Source organism: Arctopsyche grandis, chromosome 12 (genome assembly GCF_051622035.1).
Source record: "Arctopsyche grandis isolate Sample6627 chromosome 12, ASM5162203v2, whole genome shotgun sequence".
In the NCBI taxonomy this organism is placed as follows: Eukaryota; Metazoa; Arthropoda; class Insecta; order Trichoptera; family Hydropsychidae; genus Arctopsyche; species Arctopsyche grandis.
In genome coordinates this window covers 6,858,536-6,883,211 of record NC_135366.1, presented here as the reverse complement: position 1 = coordinate 6,883,211, position 24,676 = coordinate 6,858,536, and the positions used below count along the sequence as shown (strand labels likewise).

At 34.9% G+C, this 24,676-nt stretch overlaps 2 protein-coding genes across 9 annotated transcripts in view; one reads left to right on the top strand and one right to left on the bottom strand.

Moving 5' to 3' along the window:
• Positions 1 to 24,630, bottom strand: part of galene (potassium two pore domain channel subfamily K member galene) — a 126,004-nt gene extending 101,374 nt beyond the window's left edge. For 2 of the 8 annotated variants that reach the window (XM_077443436.1, XM_077443441.1), the window contains exons 1-4: positions 24,574 to 24,629; positions 18,771 to 19,076; positions 17,146 to 17,265; positions 16,810 to 16,936 (exon numbers count right to left, since the gene is read on the bottom strand). In XM_077443436.1, the coding sequence (XP_077299562.1) occupies positions 16,810 to 16,936; positions 17,146 to 17,265; positions 18,771 to 18,980 (457 nt within the window). In that variant the 5' untranslated portion in view covers positions 18,981 to 19,076; positions 24,574 to 24,629. Of the gene's footprint in view, positions 1 to 16,809; positions 16,937 to 17,145; positions 17,266 to 18,770; positions 19,077 to 24,408 lie in introns of all 8 variants that reach the window. The other 6 variants (XM_077443437.1, XM_077443442.1, XM_077443443.1 and 3 more) reach the window with 5 other exon arrangements.
• Positions 7,244 to 16,450, top strand: LOC143920111 (uncharacterized). Its single transcript, XM_077442823.1, has 4 exons — positions 7,244 to 7,275; positions 7,371 to 7,435; positions 7,685 to 7,840; positions 16,312 to 16,450. The coding sequence occupies exons 1-4, from the start codon at positions 7,244 to 7,246 to the stop codon at positions 16,434 to 16,436; spliced, it is 378 nt and encodes a 125-aa protein (XP_077298949.1). The 3' UTR covers positions 16,437 to 16,450.
• Positions 24,631 to 24,676: the final 46 nt, after the last annotated feature.

Here is a 24,676-nt window from a genome sequence, read left to right as displayed (position 1 = left end):
TCAAAATTGACTTAATATTGATGCAAGCAATATTGCACCGTATCGTCGCTTTTTGTAATGCATATGTTGAAGCTGATTTTACCTTGCACTGGTCTAAAGCAAGTATGAACGTGCCGAAAACGAACGATGCTGTGTAGTGTGAATTTTCCGTGCAGTGCTGTGCCTAGTTGTTGACGTGTAGTGATGGATAATATAATCGGACATTTATGCGTATATTAATGCCAAAGTAATTTACAGTTTTTGAAAATCTTGTATATCAGGAAATTCTAATAGTATATACAAAAACACACTTGGTAAGCTCTAAGTACTTTTCGACATGCAAACGCGCAGCTGTGCTCAAACAGCCTCGCTTCTTATCGAGATAGCATCCATTGAATTGAATATAGTGACTCAACAGTAGAAATTTAATAACATAAATACGAATACCGTTAAGTCGCAAGTGGAACTTTAATAACAAAAAGCTCTAAAGCTCATAGCAAAAGTGCGGTGACTGCTCGAGTGTGCACAATTAATTCGGAAACGCAAACTATTATATGTATTTACACTGCAGCGAACATATCTGCATAAATGCGATGCAACACAATGCAATTTCAGCGCATTCACATTCCACGCTGCAAAATTTTCAAAAATTCGTCCAATTACCTTTCAGTTATTTAATTACAGTAATAAAAACTATAATATATATTATTATGCTACTATTGTACGAAACGTTCCAAACGAAAGTATGTATTCGTACATAATATACAATACGGTACATTGCTTCAAAAAATATCTAACAATAGTCAATACGATGTAGACTTACAAGAACCAAGCAAGTCTTGCTATCTATAACATGACTTTGGCAATTACTTCTACCGTCCAAAAAATATAAATTTCCATTAATATAAAAAATATATGTACGTATTCCATTAATAAATTAATAATATCAACAACTTACGTATTTCATATTAAAATTGCATATAAGCAAATATTTCAAAACACGAAACACGAACTCAAAACTGAAACGAAATGTGATTGGCCAAATAAAAAATTGACAGTATAAAAATCTGACGTACATTAGCTAGAATAAATAGCCTATTGAATGGAATTGAATATCAAGATCGTACCAATCTTGTGTTGATACCAATCAAAAAGTGATACTGGCCATTCGTCAAAATAAAACTTGCCATTTTACATTAATACTGACCATTTATGTTTGAATACTGACCATTTAATATAAATACTGACCTTTCCGATTTCAATTCTGACAAAAAAATACTAAAATACTTACCAGTTATTTAGTAATGATTAATTAGAAATGAAAATTTAGAAAAACACACAAATTTCAGCTATCGATTTTTTTTAAATTAGAAACGGTTTTAAAGACATCGTTTCTTATTAGACCTATTCCATGTCTGTCTAGACTTTGTATAATTCATCTCCAATTGTCTACAGATTCTGAAACTCGTAGCAATTTGAATTTAGTTAATCTAATATATCAGATCTCACTTCCTCGACGCCGTTAACTACATATAATCCTCAATTTTCGATCGGTTCATTTACGTTTCCAGATAATTCCATAATATTAAATTCGTTCAAGCGTTCTAATGTCCATCAATTGTTTCTGAAGAGTATGATCTCATGTTTGAACAAGATGCCTCTTCCCACCATTTCTTCCACATCAACAACGACTTCTCCATTTTATAGAAAGCGCAGCTCGTATATGTCAAGAAAATGAAAAATTTACACGACTGCGTTTAGAAAATCGGATCGTTTATTTGACTAATAACGTCTAATGACTACTCGTGTCCATCTGTTAGCGTGTATAAATACACAGTTTTTTCATGCTTATTAAATTCTGATGTCAAACGTCTGTTTTCTTGATTTTTTTTTTCATCTCTTTCACCGGTCTTAGATATGTCAAACAGCCCTGTGTCGGTCTATAGAACGTGTGTCGGTATTTTATTTTTTGTTGTTTTTTTTTTTTTACTTTCATAAATATATTTTAGTACGCCGTTTTCCCACATTTCATTCTTCCCTTTGATATTTCAATAGGCTTAATTTTCGTACGGTTTTCAATAAGTAATAATTCACGCTGAAAGACTCCTGGCTTCCGCCCAACACACTCGGTTCGCCTGGCCAAACCAGGGGTCTTCAACCTCTATTACCCTTTTTAACAACTGATATAAATACCAAAAATAATTGTCGTTAACTAAGAACTCCTCATATAACTGAAGTAGTTTCAATATCCACGAAACATTAACTTTTCACCCTTAAATAATAAATTCTAGCTCATGCTAATTCTAAATTTAATTACACGTCTAGACAGTACACCACAAACACGCATTATCTATTTTAGCATAGATTTACGATTCTCGGAATGAGTTGGATTATTAAACGCTTCTAAACTATACGTGAGTAACTGTGCTTATTTATTCATATAAATGTTAGTGATTTCATACTAGCAGTAAAAGTATACTTTTAATGGCGTTTTAGATAATTCATGTTCTGATTGACATTTACTTCTGGTACATGTATTACTATTGTCTTCTTCTCGTAGCTCCGACAAAAGCTTTTCGATATCTTCTTCAGTGTATAAATATTTCATAACATCGTAAAGCAAATACACGCTATTACACCAACCTTTACAATTTGTCCCAATATTGCTTCATGTGAGAAGAGTTTGATTCCTGAATAGAATGCTCTATTTTTTATAAATTGAACAGTCCTCAGTCCTTTCTATTGTTGCTGTTATATGATATAGATTTCAAGTTGACAGCATGTTTTCAATGTCCTGATTTGTGTGATATGATTTCACCGACTCAATTGGCGAAAGTGTACTTCTACTATTGAAACTATATACTGATAAATACAGATTCACTGTAACATATACCGATTTTACACATTTTTTCGTTAAATTTAAAGCAAAAACCCAGACTTGTATAATAAATAATCTACCATTTATATACATATGTACATATGTAGATGCCCAATTCTTACACCCATCTCCAACAGAAGAGCCTGTACTGAATCACCTCTATAAAATCAACTCTTGAGGATCATTTCCCTTATAACAATTTTCTTCTTCGTCTGTATAATATTACCCACACTGCTCAATTGAGACCCATCAATGAAGAAGGCTAAGGGTACGGTATTGAGGATTTTTTTTCGTTTCTAATCCTGTCCCATCACTCCCCTGAGAAATATCTCTACTGCCTATATTCTTGAACCGACATTCATGAATATCAAAAATCGATTTACGCAAATTAGCATCAGTATTACATAGTATATACGGAAATAAAAATTGCATAAAAGTACTAAGTATCATACTTAAACGTAATTTTCACGATAAAATAGAACGATATTTAATTAAGATTTAAAATTGAAGTTTGAATCAAATTTTTAATACACAAACTGGCATTTCCCACTTCCAAAAGCCAGTCTAAATTTGGTGGTTCTAAGTTCAAAACTGTAGATTTTCATACAGGGAAATACGTATATATATTACGAATACTTCAATTTTATTTACGACACATTTATATTTTCACTATGCGACATTTCAATGACAATGCAGCCTCCTTTGTCGAACTTTTGACTCGTGTAGTAAATGTAGTAATATTCCACAAACAGGTCATTGTTGTTATTATATGCTTGTACTATGTACGTACGGTTAGTATTGAGCTCTCTCTTTCTCGACTTCATATTTTCACTATTATAGCCCAATGAAAATAGTACATTCACAACAATAACCGACGCTGAATTCCCCCAACAACATTCTCCGAACAGAATTACCCACATAAAATGATATACGATATGTAACGCGAGAGAGAACATTAAACTTTTAATACGTCAGAATAAAGAATACGCTGTGAGATATATTGTCCGGTGGTATTTTTTTGTTTAACTATGATCGATATACCTGTATTTGTTTATTTTTAATTTGTTGAAAATGTTGGCGATCTCACTACGTGCCAATAAACTGGCCGTTGTTTTCATCTTTCGGAATTTATGAATACGTTTTCCCTTTTTTCCCTCCTCCTGCTTGCTACTCTACCACGCTCGCACTCTCTTTCTCTCTCGTTGCCGGTTTTCTTTCATTGGGAAGGCTTTCCGCGGAAAATTTTATTTTTCCCGTATAATAAATATAAATAAACAAATAATGAAAAATAAAACACACGAATAAAACATGATTATTTTACATCGATCAATCTTAGGCAACGTTGAATACGTATACAGGTGGATTCACAGACCAATTCAAAGGGCGATGAGAAAGGTCATTTATTTGGAATAAATCAAAATACACAAACAAACAAAATACATCTTAGAATTATATTCGATTTCGATATATATTCTTTTAAACTAAATTAGCGAAATTAAATTAAAAAGACGTTGTAAAGATTAATTTTATTGCAACATTCATGTTTCGCCCAAAGTTAATTATAAAATTATAAATGATCACACAAAGTGGCATATACATATTTATAGACAGTTCACCGTTTGAGTCAATTGTTTCTACATGTATATATTACATAGGTACATATGTACATATAAACACACAAATGCGTTCTATACCTCAAAAACACACTTTTCTACTCAATATGACATAAATGCTTCCACAACGAGCACCATAAAAATGTATATACATATACATAGGTACATATATATGTATGTATGTACACGTCTATAACTTTATTATTATTTATTCAATGATTTCATTCGTTTTCTTTTTGCTCTGCGTATCAAATTTGGATAATATTAATTAATAAAAAAAAATATAAAAAAAAACTCAACTAAACTTGCATGTTTTCCAGATAACGATATTTCATTAAACAATATTACATGGTTTTTTTGTTTTGCTCCAACTCTTTATAAACAAATTCCAAATACTTGCAAACTTTAGCGTGCAAACTATAATGGTTCTATATACGTCCAGCAGTATATCTCGGTGATTGCGTTACTGCTAACTACCGAAAGGTTTCAGAGTTAAAGCTTCGAGTTGAACTCGATTGAAGAGATTTTATTCGGAGTATTTCTGCAGTGCTGCTGGTCAGGCTTGAATATTTGATAATGAATGTCGATCGTTCCCTATCAGAGTTTTTCAATTTACCTGATTTCTTTCTTGAAGCGCTTCCTCATCAAATTGGCAAAAACCATCCTACCTACTATTTGTCATCGCTATTTGAATATTATTTCAAATTTACAATCTATAATTGTTTATATGTACAAGTTTAATATAGGTCTTTTATTAAACGAAGTCTTATCTATTAAAAAATTGTGTATGTATTGGAAACAAATGCGTGTAAATTGAATACCGGCAGAAACTTCGTTTAGCTAGCAGTGAATATTGTTCAGTTTTATATTGTGAATTTATATAGTTTTATATAAATTTATATAATTTTATATTGTGAATTTATATAGGGAATATTGTTTAGTTAATATTATATTGAATATTAGTAGCAGAGTGTTTTTTGCACAATGAGACTTCATTAAATGAAAGACTTCGGGGTTAATGCTGGATGAAGGCCTCTCCGACACGCTTCCACTCGTCTCTGTTTTACGCGACTCTCATTCATCTTCCTAATTTCGTCTACCAATCTTCCCTGTGGTATTCCTTTTACCCTTTTACATTCTCTCGAATACCATTCTAGCACTTCTTTAGTCCACCTTTCGTCCATTCTTCTACCCACGTGGTCCGCCCATTGCCATTTCAATCCCTTCACTATAATATATCCAATATATCCACTACTCTTGTCATACTTCTCACCCACATATTCCGTTTCCTGTATTTCCTTGTTTTGCCAAACATACGGCGTTCCAACGTGCAATATAACATTTTCAAAAGTTGCTAACTTCATAATAAATATAAATTATGTACTGAAAAAAACGTATATATTTTCATTTCAGACCCAGCAGACCATTCAACCCTGCATTTGAAGGCCCTGGTTCTTTCCCTGGTCCTTATCCCGGTCCTTGGTCCGGAGCACAAGCCGGCCAAGGAAAGTGTTCTTGCGTCAAACACTTCAATTGCGGCGCACCAGGAGTTTTAGGGGTACTATCAACATATCGCTTGTGAAATACAATATTATATAATATTTTTTACACCCACGACGAATTTACATACAATTTCCATTTTATCACAGGGCCAATGCGCACCAGGTAAAGTTATGTGCTGTTACGACAGACAGGGGGGATTCGGAGGTCCCGGAGGTCCCGGAGGACCAATTGGACCAATCGGTCCCATCAGACGTCCCCCATACCATTCGGCCGCAAACGGGATCCTGGCCGGTCCTGGAGGACCCGTCGATCCAATTCCAGGTCAAAATCAACATTCGCACGCCAATAACCAATCATTGCAAACTCATCACCGCATTGTTGCAGCGACGAATAACAAAGTGACCCACAGACCGAACGCTTACAGAATCGTAATGATTCGACCGGTGACGAACAGACCGACTGTCGGACAGACGAACAGACCTCAGAATGGTTTTGGAAACAATGGTGGAAGGATCGTTTATAGGATTGTCAATGCACAGCCGAATTATCAGAATCCAGGTGCAAGCAGTTATAGAGTTTTCGAAGCTGGCGCTGTTCAGAGGCCACCCAGAGCCACTGGTGGAGGGAATGCTTTTAGGATATTTTTGAACTTCATGAGTTAGTTTTGCTTTTTTGCTTCAATATATTGATTATTTTTCTTATCAAGGTTCGTTTATACCAGCACAACTCCATCCGGCTACTGCACGTAAACAGCAGTACGAAAAATATTCTTTAATACATTATATATGGCCACATTCATATATTCGGTAATGTGTGTGAAGTATCCAAGAAAACAGCACCCGACACGATCTATTCATACTATACAGCAGTACATGTCACCGAAACATATCAAGCAAAACCTGTTTTGGAAATATTCACGCATAACATGACGTCATAGTAAAGCCCGCTTTAAAGGTCGAAGAATTGGACCTTAAAAGCCCTCAACATGAGGCCACGACCCCCCAACGAATGCAGTCTAAGATACCCTTTCGTCGGAGAACGAGCCGGTTGTCCAACAATATTGCACAAGAACAACCGCACATCACTGCATCATAGTGGTGAGTGCACCCGCATTAACGAGATAGTTGATGTTTGCATATGAATATTTCCGGAAACGTCATATTGTGACGATATTGACTCGATGATACGACGCAAGCAATATTGCGCCGTATTGTCGTACTCTGTAATGTATATGTAAGCCGATTTTGCCTAGCACTCGTTCAAAACAAGCATGAACGTGCCGGAAACGAGCGGTGCTGTATAGTATGAACAGAACTAGTCTTTTTCGTGCTGCATTGTGCTGTGCTGGATAATATTATATTATATAAATATAATATTATATAAACGGATCTTTACAGCTTAAGAATTTTCCCCGTGAATGAACTGTCTTGGGACTTTATCTTAATCATATCGAAGGTTAAATGTGACTCATTTTAAATAATACACAATACATCGGATATAATAATTAAAAACAAAAACATAGACATGACATACTCGTACTAATTTGACTAATTTGAATATAACTTTAACTTTACTAACGTATTCATCATGGTTTAAATTCCAGTGCCTAACAAATTCATCTAAAATTTATTCATAGACATATCGAATACACTGCACCATTCAAATACTCCATAAAATTGATTTTATCTTATTAAAACTAAACATACAGGAGATTTTAATCCAATTCGTGGCTCTCACATACACTCGGCAGCTAACGGAGTACTGGTCGGTCCAGGAGGTCCTACAGGAATCGCTGGACCGATTTTCAATCGTAACCCCCACATACCCAACAGTATTCTAGCAGGACCTTACAAATACGGATATCCAGGTTACATAAACCAAATCGAAAATTTACCTTTAATGCACGAACTAGCACAGAGTGACGTGTGTGTGTGTGTGTATGTGTATGAAAATTTCCATGCATTTACAAATTTCCACCCCGGTGCTTTCCTGTAATGGACTTTTTAACAAAATTACGAATATTATAGTTTTAAAATCAGCGAACATGCTAACAGTTCGTTCACGTTTGAAAGTTATGCACTCAGTAACAACATTTTTACTAACTTTGCTTCTACATTGCTCAGTGTAGTTTTTTGCTTGTGACACGTACCCAGATAGAGGTACTACGTACACTGCTACTAATCCAGCTCTTCAGCCAAAATCCACCTTTAATCCAATAGGTTTTCAGTACGTAAAATATTCTTATGCAGTGAACGGAATATTATTAGTGCTGAAAAGCGGATATTGGCCGCTGTAAACTGTCCATTAGAGTCCATCGAAACGGAAACTTCAGCTATCTATACAGCCTTGATTGTATACACATTGATCGGATTGAATATGGAGCGTGTGATCGCATTTGCTCTGTTGTTTCGGTAAATAGATCGGATCGTATCCATTTCAACATAGTCCAAGAGCGACTCATCGAAATTACAATTATCCACAAAATTCAAAACATCATAATGCACAGTATTCATATGAAATCAATTTTATGTAAAATAAAGTAAAAATATTCGCAGATGAATATTTTCCGCGGCGTAAAATATGCAAAAGTCTGGTGCAAAATTTTTTAGATATTTAAATTTCATCGCCTATCACTGGCGCACTTGGTCGTCAGCTTTTTTTTACGAGTTCGATATTGCGGATTTAAAACTGGCGAAAAGAGCGGTAAAGTTCCTCGGACCGGAAGTGGGTGGTAGGAGCGAAAATCTCGGTTGCACTTCTCGCATAATCCCGACCTGTGAAAAATGCATGCGGCGCGTTGCAACCACACCGTTCCCCCATTTTGCACGTGCACATATATACATAGTATAATAATATATGTACCTATCTATGAATACTTAATTATCATCACGACTGAAACCGTATAGCTCGGATCGATCGTTTCCAATAAACGGGGGAGGTAATATAGTGTAGGATGGTCACATTTTAAAAATTGTAAAATGTTCATTAACGTTAGTGCATTATGTACGGTCACCGGGAACAGCATCTACACAAATATCAATATAGTAGAATCCGTTTTGCTAATGATGGAGCCATACTAGCAGAAAGTGCAGAGGGATTGCAATTTTTTTAATCTGGAAGAGGGAGCTTGTCAAAAATGGTGTATATATGTACATACATAGTTGGTCCGCCGTAGGAAGATACTCGAGAAAGACATACATGCTGTCCCTTACACTGATGGAGCAAAAGGTACAACAGTGCATTTTACCTATTTAAGTGTCTTCATACAACGGATGGACTATAGATAAAAATATGAAAGACAATCAAGGTGCTGAGTAAATATACTGTAACGTAGAGATTAGATTAGGTGATTGATGCTCGTCGACCATCGGTTTACTAACACTGGTCACCTGATCTCGCGTTCGCGCCAAAAATGCCTCGGCAAATAAACGAGTCGTAGACAAGAACCAATAAGATATCGTGACCCATCGACCAATGATCTCTCTGCGCTCAGAGTACCTACACGTTATATATATGTAAATATTCAGTGGATCTGGTCTGTGCTTCATTCGCAGTTGGATCGTCGACAGAACAACAATAAACTATTGTTACCACCACTCGCTGCGTTTTTCACTCCGATTTCGGAAACCTTCCACACGTTCATGCTACAATACGTTAAATTCTTGGAATTTGTTAGTTCAAGGGGAGGTAGTCCAACAGGTTAACAATTTTCAGTGCCTGGGAGCTTTAATCAATACAAATATTAGCTCGGAGGAAAGGATCAAAGTCAGAATCGAGATGGCTACATGAAAATTTAAACATTTTGAAGATTTATCTCCAAGTTTCTTCACAATGAATAAGAACTTCTGGACATCGTGAAACGCCATAAAATAGAATACTCGGAAACATAATTCATAGACCAAAGCATAGCCTTCTACAAAAATGTTACAAGTCTAATCCAACCTATGGACCAATGTATCATATCATCAATGAAACGACTTTAACGTGCTAATCATTTAAAAAATCTTGCCGAAAGAAATGATGACTTGATCAAATTTGGAAAGTAAACGAGTGTATATACAGAATAGCTAAATTTTGCACGAAAGAAAAACCAATAAAACTTATTCGATCATGGAGAAAGATACTTCCTAACGTGGAAATATATTTATCGGATTGCAAGTGATATATCTGAAGTGGGTCTACGTGACGAGACAGAATGTTAAATTACAGAAAACACAAATATGGGAAGGCTAAGATCGAAAATCGAAAGATCTTAAGTCGAAAGATCAAAAAAATAATAGTGCATGGTAAACGGTACGTACTCACGTATATACTCACTTAATTTGCGTGAGCAGGATACAACAGGAACAAGAGGAACATGCTTTTCCTCCCGTATTCTGCACGCGCACATTAATACGGGAGGAAAAACCTGTTCTTCTTGTTCCTGTTTACCATGCACCATATTTTTTTTTGATCTTTCGACTTAAGATCTTTCGATTTTCGATCTTTGCCTTCCGATATTTGCGTTTTCTGTAATTTAACATTCTGTCTCGTCACGGAGACCAATCTGAAGTATGCAGATTAATGGAAAATTTAAAATGCTTTGGTAATGTTGATCGTGATTCAAATGACCCAGGTTTTGTCAATTCAAATGTCACTAAAACAATAGAAACAATATCAAAAATTGATAGTTCGATTATCCGTGTTTTTCAATTAGCCGGTCCCGTACACCCCAATACCCCCGAAAAATATAAACAGACAATTTCAATAGCAATTTGTTCTTCTTCTTACATTGTTGTGTCCATATATACATTGATATCTACATACATATGTATGTACGCAATATTGGTTGTTGTTGTTTACGTGAACTATGTACTACAGTGTTCTCTCGATTATCCGATTATCTATGTATGTTATTAAATAGAATCGGATAATCGAGAGTACACTGTAGCACATAGTTCACAAAAACAACAAGAACCAATATTGCGTACATACATTTGTAGATATCAATGTACATATGTGTATATGTATGTATTTATGGACACAACGATGTAAAAAGAAGAACATATTGCTATTGAAATTGTCTGTTAATATTTTTCGGGAAAAGAAATCACAAGACTGTCACCGTATGAAAGTCAAAATCATCAAACGCTAAAAAAAGTCCAAACACAAAGCAATGATGTATATTTTATAAACTGGCTTACATATGTATGTATGAACATATAAGAGGTATTACGATCAGTCATAAGACGACTTTAGCACGTCTGGCGTGAATTCCACTGATTCGGTCAAAAATGGAAGCGTAGTCACCGTAATAGTTGCAACAGTGTACATAGGCTGATAAATTCGATCGACCCCTCTTGCTAATTCCATTTCCGGAGTTCATAATCAAATCTGGACCGCCATTAAGGGAGCGCGCTCTTCGAACGATGAACCGGTCAAAGGGGTGCGCGAACGAGCGACCGGTTAAATGTAAAATTCGTTTAAACAACCGGTTACCACACCGTCCTTCTCTCGCATCGGCGGACACAGACGACCGCAGCTTCCCGGCACTTCCGAAACTGTGGGGCGGGCGTTTGATTATTATTCGACTGCATTATGCAGGAGGCCTGCCCCAGCCTCCCAGTGAACTTTGTGCCTGCAGGTGAATCCACATTATGTCCGCCGGATACACACTTGTATAATGTATACTTTTGTATGTAGCTTCTTAACATATTTCATGCCCTTGTTGCAAGTGCACGCTCTGAATAAATAATTAAAGGACGAAAGCTACTGAGAAAATTTAAACCGGAGCGAAAAATGCAAAATTTCAAAGATGAAAGTACAAAAAGGGAAATTCAAAATTGCATATCCCAAGATGAACACATTGGAAAACTTGCATTGTACCAAAAAAAAGTTGATTGAAAAATTTCATCGATTTTAAACAATGCCCTGTGCCTTAAACTGATCAATTTATATTAGCAAAAATTATAAAAGAATATTATAAGTAAAAATATATATGAGAGATAATGAAAGCCTATAATGCTAATTTTATAAGATATAGCGTGAAAAAAATAAAGTATAGACGCTTAAACAATTAAAATCTGAAAAAACGAGTGGGGGGACGGAAAGTCAAACAAAAAAGACTACTGGCTATTGGATTTAAACACAATTTCACAATTTTAGAGTTTTTAAACATGTTTATGCCGGCTAAATTTCACTATCGGAAATAATTTATATAATAATCTCTATCGAGGGCCAAACTTCATAAAATGGCAAATTTTCAAATCGATCGAAAGATTGTAGGAAGTTTTTCCATACCATTGGACACATACTATTTTATAAGGTACATCTGTTAGCCCCATTGACGTTTTAATTTAAATCAAATACAAAAAGCATACTGCTTTATAAATTTTAATGGCATTTGTGTATATTTTTCATTATTTTTTTTTTTTTATTTTACATATATACCAGGAAGGCCTTACAGGTAAATCCCAATGCGCCTTCCTGGCCAATTACAGATACAAATGCAGCATTTTTTTATTATAAGTCGTTGAATTGCGAGACACTGAAAAAACTCGCAAATTAACGAGACATCTATGAATTGTACATAAATTTTTATTGTACATCCATCAAATTTCAAATAGTGGTGACATAGTAGGTAGGAAGGATTTTTAGCCAATTTTTTTTTCCGGGAACCGTTTCAACAATGAAATCAGAGAAAATTGGCAAACTCTGATAGGAAACGATCAACCTGGAGTCACAAATCCAGGTCTGACCAACAGCATACTCTGAAAAATTCATTTTCATTCAGGGATAGAACCCGGCACCTTCTTGACGGTAAGCAGAAGCTTAACGTCCGAGCTATGCTGCTGGCTGTTATGTTACAGTTGATGTATATCTTCCAGTTGTAATATATTTTGACTGATTGGAATATATTCCATCTAACCTGGTACCAGCTACCATTATAGTACAAGTGTACATATTTTCAGTTGTAATATATTTTGACTAGTCGGAATATATTCCGTCTAACCCACGTAAGTTGATTCATATTGAGAACTACATTCCAACTGGTCAAAATATATTACAACTGAAAATGCAGTTAGACTATAAGTTGGTACCAGGTAAGAAGGACAGGTTAGGTTTTCGTGAAAAGCGTCACTCGACTAGTAAATTCATTTGGAAAGTCACATTTTTGTTTTGACCACATTCTTAGAGTACGGAACGCAATACGGAACTCATTACCTTTATTCGTAATACCCAGCAAATATTAACGCATTATTGAATTTTAAGCACTCGTAAGAACATCAGAGCTCAACTGTTATAATACAACATTGAAATGCACACTGTTGAAAGTGTATTTGCGCTTGCAGATATATAATTCATAATAATACATACATAGTTGTATTCCAATATAAATGACCTAAAACGCCAGTCGAAACATATTACAACTGGAAATACACTTCGACTGTAACATATGTACATACACACTGTTAAAATCTGCGCCCAAAGACACAGTATAAAAATTTATAATAAAAAATGTAACTTGAGAGACGAGCTTGCCTTATTATTCAGATGAAATTTTCACCCATTTCCGCTCCATCGAGCGGAAGAGACGGAAGAAAAGTTCGGGAACGCTTTTTTAAACGCATTTTTACGTCGAAATAATAAACCCTTTCCGCTCGATCGGTACGTTTTCCATCATTCGCACGGATACCACGTACACGTAATAATAATAAAAAGAAAGAGGTACGATGAAATGTTAAAATTTATAAAGGAGAACCCATCCACCATCCCCATCGACGGACCCCCACGACTGTTAAACTTCGGCAACGGCTCCTTTTCAGATACCCAACTTTCAAACCAGTACTAAATACATATATATGTACGTAGGTAAGAAAAGCCCGGAGCGAGATATGACTTGCATTCAAAACTGGGGCTCGTAAAGGCGTTATGATATTCGAATTACGTGACCGGATATCCATCAGAGTAGTCTCCTCAAAAGCTTGCAGATCTCAGACGTACCCAATTCTATGGATATATCAATAAACCGAAGAGGGTTGATTTGTGTGTGGTCCTGAATGGGAAACGTCAATCGACCGACATTGGATACGTCAAGTTTAACATTGTTTGATATGGATTAATGCAATTGCTCGCTCGACGTCTCAAACTAAGACTATTTTCGTTCCTTTTATATTATGAATGGGGTTTTCTGTGTGTGTGTGTGTGTGTGTCGAACGTTTGCGCTTTCTTTGCTAGTCAATTCCAGTGACGTCCCGAGACTATGTGCCGCCCTTAGGCAGAATTGAAAATGCCGCCCTCATACAAAATACGGTTGAAACTAATATTTTTTTCACAATTATAATATCATAGAGGATTTAATGTTAATATGGGTTGGGGGAGTGATAGATGGCTTGAATTTTAAAAACATTGTATTTTATATAATTATATTTAAAATACATATGTAAACGTATAATTAAGATTAAAATATCGAAAATAAAATATTATCTATTCAATATGCGCAATAAAAAAAAGCATACGCTGCAGGCAAAAATTTGTTTCGGATTTTTGAGAAAGTCTGGTGTAGTGTATGAGTAAAGAGCGGGCCCAGAGCTGTTCATTGTTCACATGTTGTAAATGCATTGTTAAAGGTTTGCCGAACCTTTTTTACAAAGCATTTACAATAATGGAACAATAGACGGCGCGCTTCCGGTCCTACCTCTATGTATGAGCTCCACGGGTCACTGTTCGAAGAAGAGTATCTTCTAAAGTCATACATTTTTTCATATCTTCTTCTAATTTGTTATATTAAAATATCTATCTCTTCTTACATTTCTACTGTAAATAAAAATGTATCATCATAAGGGCGAAAAAAAAAGCAGCACCCTTAACCCATATACATGGTACACAATCCCAAAAATCACCCCCTGGAGTGTTTTCGGTGATATTTTATCCTTGTTTGACAGTGATCGATAACGGTGAATACCATATTTGAAGAAATTTAGGAGAAACTTGTCGGTTGCATATGTACATACATACATATATACATACACGTGCGACCTCCCAATCATATATGCATTCTGCACGTGCAAGTACACCCGAATTCGGTTTGGGGAAAACGCACTGTTTACGGTCACAGCGAGAAGCCAAGGACACGTGACGTCCTATACTACTCAGTGTGTTTTCGCCCTTAGATTGAGATCGACCCTCAAAAATGTGTTCATTTGTCGGTAACATGATCCATTCCAGATATTAATCAATGGAGTTCAGAACAATTTGACTCTGCAGCCATTAAATCAATGATGTTACAACCATAAAAAACTTACATTTTTTCTCGAACAGATGGGGAACAAGATTATTTCCGAGAATTTTATTTATTGCTAATTTTATTTAAAATAAATTTTATTTTGCCATAATCTAAAATTAGCCGCCTGTAAGAATTGCCTTACCTGTCAATGCCTTCGGGACGCCACTGGTCAATTCTAATGTATTTTTGCGAAACGAAGGGGAAATGTACACACAAATAGATTTGTTTATGACACGGTGTTGGATTGACGGAAATGATCCGGCACGCGTGCTAACTAGTGGGACGCAACTATTTTAGAACATTGTTCCATAGAATGAATGATTGATAAATATTTGCTAATTTTTCAAACATAAAGAATACATTAGGGTATGAGAACTATCATTAGGAATGGTTGCTAGTTCCATATACACATGCGCTTGATGAAATGCAATGTTTGCTTGTATAATTGAATGAAAAATGACAGTCACGAGGGCCTACTCCCACTCTGCATAAAAGATGCGCAAAAGCAACAGTCGGCGCATAATTCTATAACGCGCATCTTCTCAGTGGAGTGGGGGTGAGTCATCATTATTCGAACGGCAATCATGACTTTTTACTACTATTATGAAGGTATTATGATCCCATCAGACGTTCATATTTACACTGGACTGAGCATCTATTTGCTCCCAGACCAAACAGTTAAACCTAAATTAGATCACCAATTGTGTTTCACTATTTTAATGACTGTAATTGTAACAAATCTTCAGCACAAAGACAGCCCTCATAATAATATTTATTATATTTTATCAAAACCTGATTTTCCCGTACAATTGTTTTTATAAATAATTTAAATTTTATTTTAAATAAAAATGCGTTAACAACCTTACTGTAAGTATTATATAATCTCTCTTTAGCCTGTATATACATATACCGCACAACCACCAGCTTAAATTGCTTAGTTTCACGCCCTTATTGAATTTACCCCAATATCCCCTATTTGCCGTTATCGCACGCACCTTCAAATTTATTTAATTGCGCCCTCGAATTATTTTCAGCACGTATAATATATATATATGTCCTCGTGTGGCTTACAGGTGGTAATTTCATTCCTGGAATGTTCAACAGACCCTATGGAGGTCCATATGGAGCAGGACCCGCAGGACCATACGGAAACGCCTACGGGAACGCCTATGAAAACTATGGCAGAAAAGCCACGTGAAAGAACTGTGTTTTTTTCATAATTTTTATTTATATGATTTATAGATCTTATGTAGATAGTTGTATGTAGTTGAGATTCGGAATAAATTCGAAACAGCACTGCAAATTTTCACATCATTGTGCAATGGAATGTTTATATGTATGTACATATAAAAGACTGTTATTTTTTTAATTATATATTATATGTATGTATATTAAAAGTTTTTTATTGAAATTTTGTTTTTTTCTTATTTGATTTTATCCTATTCATCTGAAAGTGACTTTGCTTCCGAATTTTACATCTCGAAAGTCTCGACTTTTAATTACGACGAATGAAAGAGTTCAGATCGAGTCTCATATCGTTGAAAGACACATAAACATAAAAGGAAACTCACCGATTGTGGTGATAACAATGATGGAGAAGAAAAGGGCGCCGGCGAAGGTCCATTGTATGGATTCTGGATCTTCGTTTCCATCCCAACCTTTCTGCCTCATGGCTTCCAGAATGTCTTTCTCGAAATCCTAGAGCGACACAAGCGAAATAAAAAAGAAGTATACGAAAAACGAAAAAAAAATCCTTCAATACAAATAAAAGCATTCGTACATTTCCATTCCCGACGTTTTACTCTCACACCCTTCAAAATATAGGAAAATTCTATTTGTATTCGCTTTTCATTTAACAAGCTAATTAATTAAAATTTTGCAAAGGCGATTTATTTCAATGTATTTACCCTGAGTTTCACAGTGACTGTATTCGTCCAATTGTCTTGATGCAGAACCCATGTTGTCTTTGTAAGCTTCCAAATGTCTTCAGTCACATTTCCTCGAATATCCGATATGCTGCTCTTAACCTATAACGAAATTAATTAGCTTCAATCTAACGCTGCGTAAACAATTTCAACATCAAATACCTTCCAAGAAATATAGAATTGAATGAACTTCAAGCACAAGACTAATAAAAAGAAATTCGGATGTGAACAACCCACGACTTAATCTATGTATGTATTTGAGTAATATAAGAAGGTTACAAAACAAAATTAGATTATTAAACATATGTACATACACGTTCACACATACTGGCTATTAAGAGCATTTTCGATACAAATTGAGCGCAAATGTAGGGAAACTTACAAAAGGCAAAAGATCTACTTCCGTTTGTCAGATTTTGTTTAATTTCTTTTATTATTTAAAAAATACTATAAATATTATACACATTAAATATCAAGAAAATAAAAATAATTTAAAAGGTCAAATTAAAATAATGAAATATTGATTTAAAAACAATTACTACTTCCGATGTATGAATTTGAACAAAACCTTATCAACTCTAAGTTAGTACATAAAGAATACAAATATAAATTTTCGGCTTGACACATTCAGGGGTGTGGAAAAAATCGGGTGGTCACAACATTTAAACTTTCCTAAAAGGAAAAAATTCCACTTATTAAATATAATGATTTTTTTTATTTCATCACATGAATAAAAGGATTATATTTGATTTTTGTCGTAAAGAGCACTCATGTTTAAATGTGGAAAATAATAGTGGAAGAAAAATTGAAAAATGAACCCGACTATACATATTTATATAAATTGAATTTATTAATTAAAAGTATTACACATTCCCATCTATATAAATTTTTCAAAATAAATAAAAAAAATTCAATCCTTGTTTGCCTATATACATATGTACATATAATGCAAAAATTTAACGAACGTCGCACTTTATAACGGTTGATATTAAAAAGTTTCGATGCTTTTAATTGCGTTGATTAAATTTGCGAGATTTTAAGTGTGCTTTCGAGTTCCAAACCGACCCGTTTTATAACCATATTTCTTAGTAATAAAAATGTTTTAATTTAAAATTTTCAGTTAAATCCACCACTCTTTGAACTGCATTATCTCGGCGGCTAGTGCGAAAATAATAATGTATTTATTCTCTTCTGTTCGCCTCGCGCTTCGTTCCCTTTTTTAATAAAGACAATGTTATACAAAAATTGCAGGCGTGAAGAGCATATTTAGAATGCTAATATTAAAACGGTTAATGAATAAATATATTACTGGGATATTAGCTTTTTCGTAAATTTGCTCATTACACTGCTCGTACTCTTTAAGTACCCTACAAACCAACTTTATGCAGCTAATCGCGTATTACAAGGAAGTGGAAAAGAAATTTTACATTATCATAAAAATAGTATGTATATACACACATATTATATGGCACAAACATTCGTTTGGGGAGAATGGATTTTAGCGTGTTTTTAGAACAGAATACTCTCGTGCATACTTTTCGTAGACGAATGCACACGAGACAAGCAAATATTTGCTCGCGCCGTGGTGTTGTAAAGCCAAGACAAACCTTTCTCTCGTTGTCAGCCTCCAAGTGTTCGAATGTAAAAGCGCCAAGAATGCAATAAGACACCACCAGGGAAACCAGCAGCACGTGAGAGAACACACAAGTGCAAAACTTCCATAGGAAATACAGGAATCTGACGCATCTGCTCGGTGGAGCTTCAGGCTGCTCCTCCTCTGGCAAAGCCAACTGATTGGAATTTCGAGACCGAGACATTTCACATCAACTATTATTTCACACTTTTTATTTATTTTTATATCTATATATGTATGTACACAATTTTAAGTTCGATTTCACACCTGTCATCCCATACTAAAAAAAAATTCATAAAAAAATGTATGGAGAACAAAATCGAGTGACGAAAATAATACTACTTATTACAACTACGAGTAGTGCTTACTCAAAATTGTATCTTCGCACAATACAAACGTATGTACATTCACACAGGTGTATATTTATCAAATTTAATTATCAAACACCTATTTTTATATGGGGCGTAGGATTTTTGACACGCTTTGAGATGTCACTCTTCAATAATTGAACGTCGTAAAAAAAACGCCATGAATTTATTATGAGAACGGAAATGTGGAAAAATTCCGTAGTATTTTTATCGTTGAAGTGTTTTTGTACGACTTGGAGAAGAAATATACTCGTATTCTGAGAATTCGTCAATATTTCATCCTATATACAGACACGTATGTATGGACTTGTATTTATATCGATAATACGTGCAGCATGACGCATAATATACAGAAGCTCAAAACATTTTCAAAAAATGTATCCAAATTGAACTAAATACATATATACATATATACAAACATACATATGTAAATCTTATAAAAATAATAAACCTATGATAATATTAAATACAAATTTACAAACTATAATAATAAATATGAAAACGGACGTGATTTGTATATGCATATATGTAGGTATGTGCCGGACCGGGGACACACAGCCAATCAGAGTCAAGTAGACAAAGAGACGCGGGTAAGTGGGGGGGGGTGTGGAGCGTCATATGACGTCAGGCCGAGCGATGGATGACACATATACACATCCACGAAGACACACACAAATTCATTCATCATTTCGAACGGGTGAACGGCGCATTAACCGTCCCTCGCCGAAGTGGGGTATGCAAGTGCCCCAATTTTTACGTTTTTCATAATAACTATGTGGTTTTCAAAACTATACACCCTATATTTCTTGTATTCTTAGAATGAAATACAAGAAATTTATTTTAATAGATTTTGTATGATTTAGAAAAGGGGTACATCGTAAAAAATACATTTATACATTTCTACGTTCCAAAGTATGATTTAAAGGCGGTAGCGATAAGTCATGTTTTTGACTGTTCGCTTGCATATTCTTGTTGATCGATGAATCATTGCGAGAGAAAGAGACAGCTATATTTTCGTCGCTTTTGGCGCTTGGCTATTGAGTCATGCAGTCGCCTGTTGACCTTACCTATGTGGGTTTGCATGTCGATGCTTGTCGTTATATTTTAATACAAAAATAGTCAAAAACATGCTATAGGACTAAATTTTTTTTTATGTTGATGTATAAAATGATTAATAAGATATATATTGAACCCATTTGTATTGAGAAAAGCTGTATTTTGATTAAAAAATACTGGGGTCTTACTCGGCCCCGGTTCGGGACACTCGTTTGATCTCGACGCTCCGTCCTTCAAAGGTATAAATTACCTTACACTATATTTATATTTATATATATATATATATATATATATATATATATATATATATATATATATATATATATATATATATATATATATATATATATATATATATGTATATATATGTACATATATACGTATACTCATTTTTAGGCTGAACATGTTGAAATAGCCTAGCGACAATAGCCTCAATTCAATTCATGTATCGATTCCTTTACAACCCCCCCCCCCCCCCCGCTGGAATATCAACGGGCACAACTGAAGTATAAATAACCAGCAGCATGGACTAGTGGTTAGCATATAATGCTTTAGAAGAAAGTGGTCACGGGTTCAATTCCCACTGGTTGCTGCTGGCCAAACCTTGAATATGTGAATCCAAGTCGATAGTTTCTATAAGATATTGCAAATTTACCGGATTTCATTGTTGAAACGGTTCCTCATCAAACTGGCAAAAACCATCCTACCCACGCCACTTTTAGAATATTTAAAACCTACCCAAATCCTACCCATCCTACCCATTAATAAAATCCTACTAATCCTACCCATTAATAAAATTAATAATTTATAAATTTATATATGTATGTACAAGTTTAATACCATAAATTTCTCTTAGAGGCAACCCGATAATGACATCATGGAAAAATATAAAATTGAATATATTGTCTATGCCGCTTTTCTCTTAATTAATATTAAATTTCGTTATTAATGTTAAATTTCTTTATTAATATTAAATTTAATTAAAAAAAATAGTTTAAGCCCAAAGATACGAAAATGATATTGTAAATTTATGTAATTACTTAACTATATAATAATAATAACATTTTATAAAAAAGCGCAAGTGTGTATTTTTTTTAATTGGCATATTTTACCAGGTATAATATACATATGTACATATATGTATATATATACCAGGAAGGCCTAACAGATAAACCCCTATGGCCAATTATCAACATCGGTACACTTTTGCGTTTTTGCAAAATTTCAAAAATCAATAAATTCGAGATGCTGAAAACTCGAATTTGGTGAGAAACAGGAAAAGGTTGCCAATTTGTTGAAACCGTTTCAATGAAATCAGATAAATTGGCAAACGTCAGAGTCACATATGTACATATGTTATACAAGGTCTGGCCAGCAACACCGGGCCAGGGATTAAATCCGTTTAAATGCTGCAGGTTTATTGTTACATGTCTGTAATCTTACAATTTTATATACATATACATATATAAATAAATAAAACACATAAAGATGAACTTTTCTTTCGTCCGAAAAACTTGATCAAATATTCTGTATATATTATTACTATAGATTTTAAATAACACGTCCACATCTTCTTGTATTATATATTTTACATCACACTTGTATGTTTACCGAAAAGTCGACCATAAATGTGGTTAAATCGCTTTACATTGATATTTTCACAACAAATTGTATTAACGACTGAAAATTCTATGGCTTATATTTTCAACAAGCTCCGCCGGGAAATTCTTCGACTTTTCCAAGGAAAATTTTCACCAAATCGGTTCTCTGCGAATTTAATACCAACTTTTACTAAATCATTAAATATTCTGAGACGGGATCATTTCGGGTGTGAAAGGTCTGTCGATATTTCAAAATTTAAAAGGGGCGGGAATTTTTTCAAAAAGTGGAAAATTCGTCGAAAACCGGAAGTGGCAATCACTCCGCACGAACCGCGGCCGATTGGAATTCATGGCGCGGCGCAACGGCTCGCCATAACTCAAAAATCGTTTGCAAAAACGAACGTTTGCAACTTTTGATATAGGTCCGGTTGGCAGCGCTGAATATTGGCTGGAAATTCAAACGTGTCGACGCCAGCTGTGCGTCAATTTGCCGGCCAGAAATGGACACACTCGAAATACGATGGAAAATAATGTATTCTAACATTGTACGCTCGCTTAAACCTCATACATATGTATGTATGTACAATATTATATCATACTAAAACATAAAATATATATTTAAAATTTACACATTGAAAGTACATAAATATAACCAGCAGCGTGGACTAGTGGTTAGCATATTATGCTTTCGTGTGGAGTGGTCACGGTTCGATTCCCACTAGAAGCTGCTGGCCAGACCTTGGTTTGTGACTGCAGGTCGATCGTTTGCCATTTTTTCTGGTTTTCTTTGAAACGGTTCCTGTAAATTGGCATCTCCTTTTCAATCTCTCTTGTAAATCTCAAGTTATTCAGCGTCTTGAGGTTCGTCAATTAAAACGTTGCAAAAATTTTGCCATAGATGTCACTGTGGGTATCCGGACATGTACCCCCTGGACACATACCCCCCGGACAAATACACCCGGTCAAAAACCCCCTGGTCATTAACCCCCCGTGCAAAAAACCCCCCGTCAATCTAATGTTTACTATTAGATTGGCCATGTTCAAGTGGTTTATATTACAAATACCGATCGAAGCCGGGTATAAACACTAGTAAATAATATTTATATGCATATTGGGTGACCGTCACCGCACCGACAGTCAAAAAATCGAAAATGTTCGTTTACCATGCATACATATGAAAAAAGGTTAGTATACATATATGTATATATCAGTGGCGTGCGGTAAAACTCTCTCTTCCCCCATCGTACATCCTCACTTAATTTGCGCGAGCAGGATAAAAGATGAACAAGAGGAACAGGCTTTTCCTCCCGTATCCTGCGCGCGCACATTAAACAAGGCTGTATGACAAAAAGAGAGATAATTTCACCGCATGTCACTGATATATATTATATGTATATATATATATATATATATATATATATATATATATATATATATATATATATATATATATATAGTACCGTTTACAATGCACCCTTTTTTTGATCTTTCGACTTAAGAGGGCTGTACACCCGAAACCGAAATACTGTTCCTTTTTTCGATATATATATACTGAGTGTATGTATATATTGAGTGAATGCGACAATATATACATTGAGTGCATGCGACAGTTGTGCTTCGACCAGATGAAACGTATTTTAAATTGACAAAATCGAGGTTTCGTATTCTCCTATTTTCTCCTCCAAAACTGGACCAATTTTTAAAAAAATTTCATCATCGGTATGAGAAAGATACTTCTGTGCATCTATCGGCGTATTTTTTTTTTAAATCGACCGTTAAATAAGCACGCTGGACTCGTATCGTGGGTGTAAAAAAGAGGCGATTTTATAGATGTTTGGTGGCTCCTAGCTCCTATAAAAAATAATTAATCAAAAAAATAAAACGATAGATGCACCCCAATGGTGGATATCCATAGCATATTAAAAAATAATTTCTCTAGTGCCATAATTGATGAAGGGAAGAAGTATAGTACGTTTGTATGGACAAGGCACTGCTGTCCAGCCCTCTTAAGGTCTTTCGATTTTCGATCTTTGCCTTCCGATATTTGCTTTTTCGATCTTTGACTTTCGGTGCCGTGAGGTAGACCCGATAATATATTTTTTTTATATTTATCATAACATATACATACATATGTATGTGTGTACATCCATATTATGTATAACAAAAGAACGACAAAGATATTATTTCGATAATTTCCCCAAACAAGATAATCTCTAGGGTGTACCCCAAACAAGTTTCAGCCAATTGATAATTAAATTTCACCACTACGATATCATCACACATCTGGGATATTATTGGAGAACTACTTCACCGTTCGCATTTCAAGCACAACTGCCCTTCGGTGATTCGCCAACTTTTCGCGCATTACTTTAATTATTCTAATTGACCCTTACAATTAGACGCAGAGCGCTAATGGCAGATTAGGGTCAAGAGATCTTCGAACCGACCACGAAAAGCACATTTTCCCCTTTTCGGTAATTTCGCGACCTCACACTGTAAATTACATACGTTCATCCCGACAAATTAACACCGTAAAAACACCTCACAAAGTTTATAGAAACTTTGAAAGCATATCATCATTACACACATTATAATATTTTATTAGCACAAACGCACACACACATTGTTTACATACTTGTTGAATTAATGTTTTTAACACTTGGATATTTTTTTTTAATTTTGTACTATTTTTACGCGGTTATTTTCCTTCGGTGAGCATTCGGTATGTCAACGCGCAGTAATGTCACATTACGTTAGCTTATAATTTTCATTTGGGATGTTGTCCGATCTGAGTTCGAAATCTGACTGGCCAAATAGTCGTGTGAGCTATATTCTCAGGCGAAAATCTATATTTA

What these genes read in the sequence shown, in the direction of transcription:
- LOC143920111 (XM_077442823.1), top strand. Translation starts at nt 7,244, where the DNA reads ATGAACGTGCCGGAAACGAGCGGTGCTGTATA. An exon ending in GAAACGAGCGGTGCTGTATA is followed by an intron (nt 7,276 to 7,370) that starts GTATGAACAGAA and finishes GGATCTTTACAG; the next exon opens with CTTAAGAATTTTCCCCGTGA. An exon ending in TTACAAATACGGATATCCAG is followed by an intron (nt 7,841 to 16,311) that starts GTTACATAAACC and finishes TGTGGCTTACAG; the next exon opens with GTGGTAATTTCATTCCTGGA.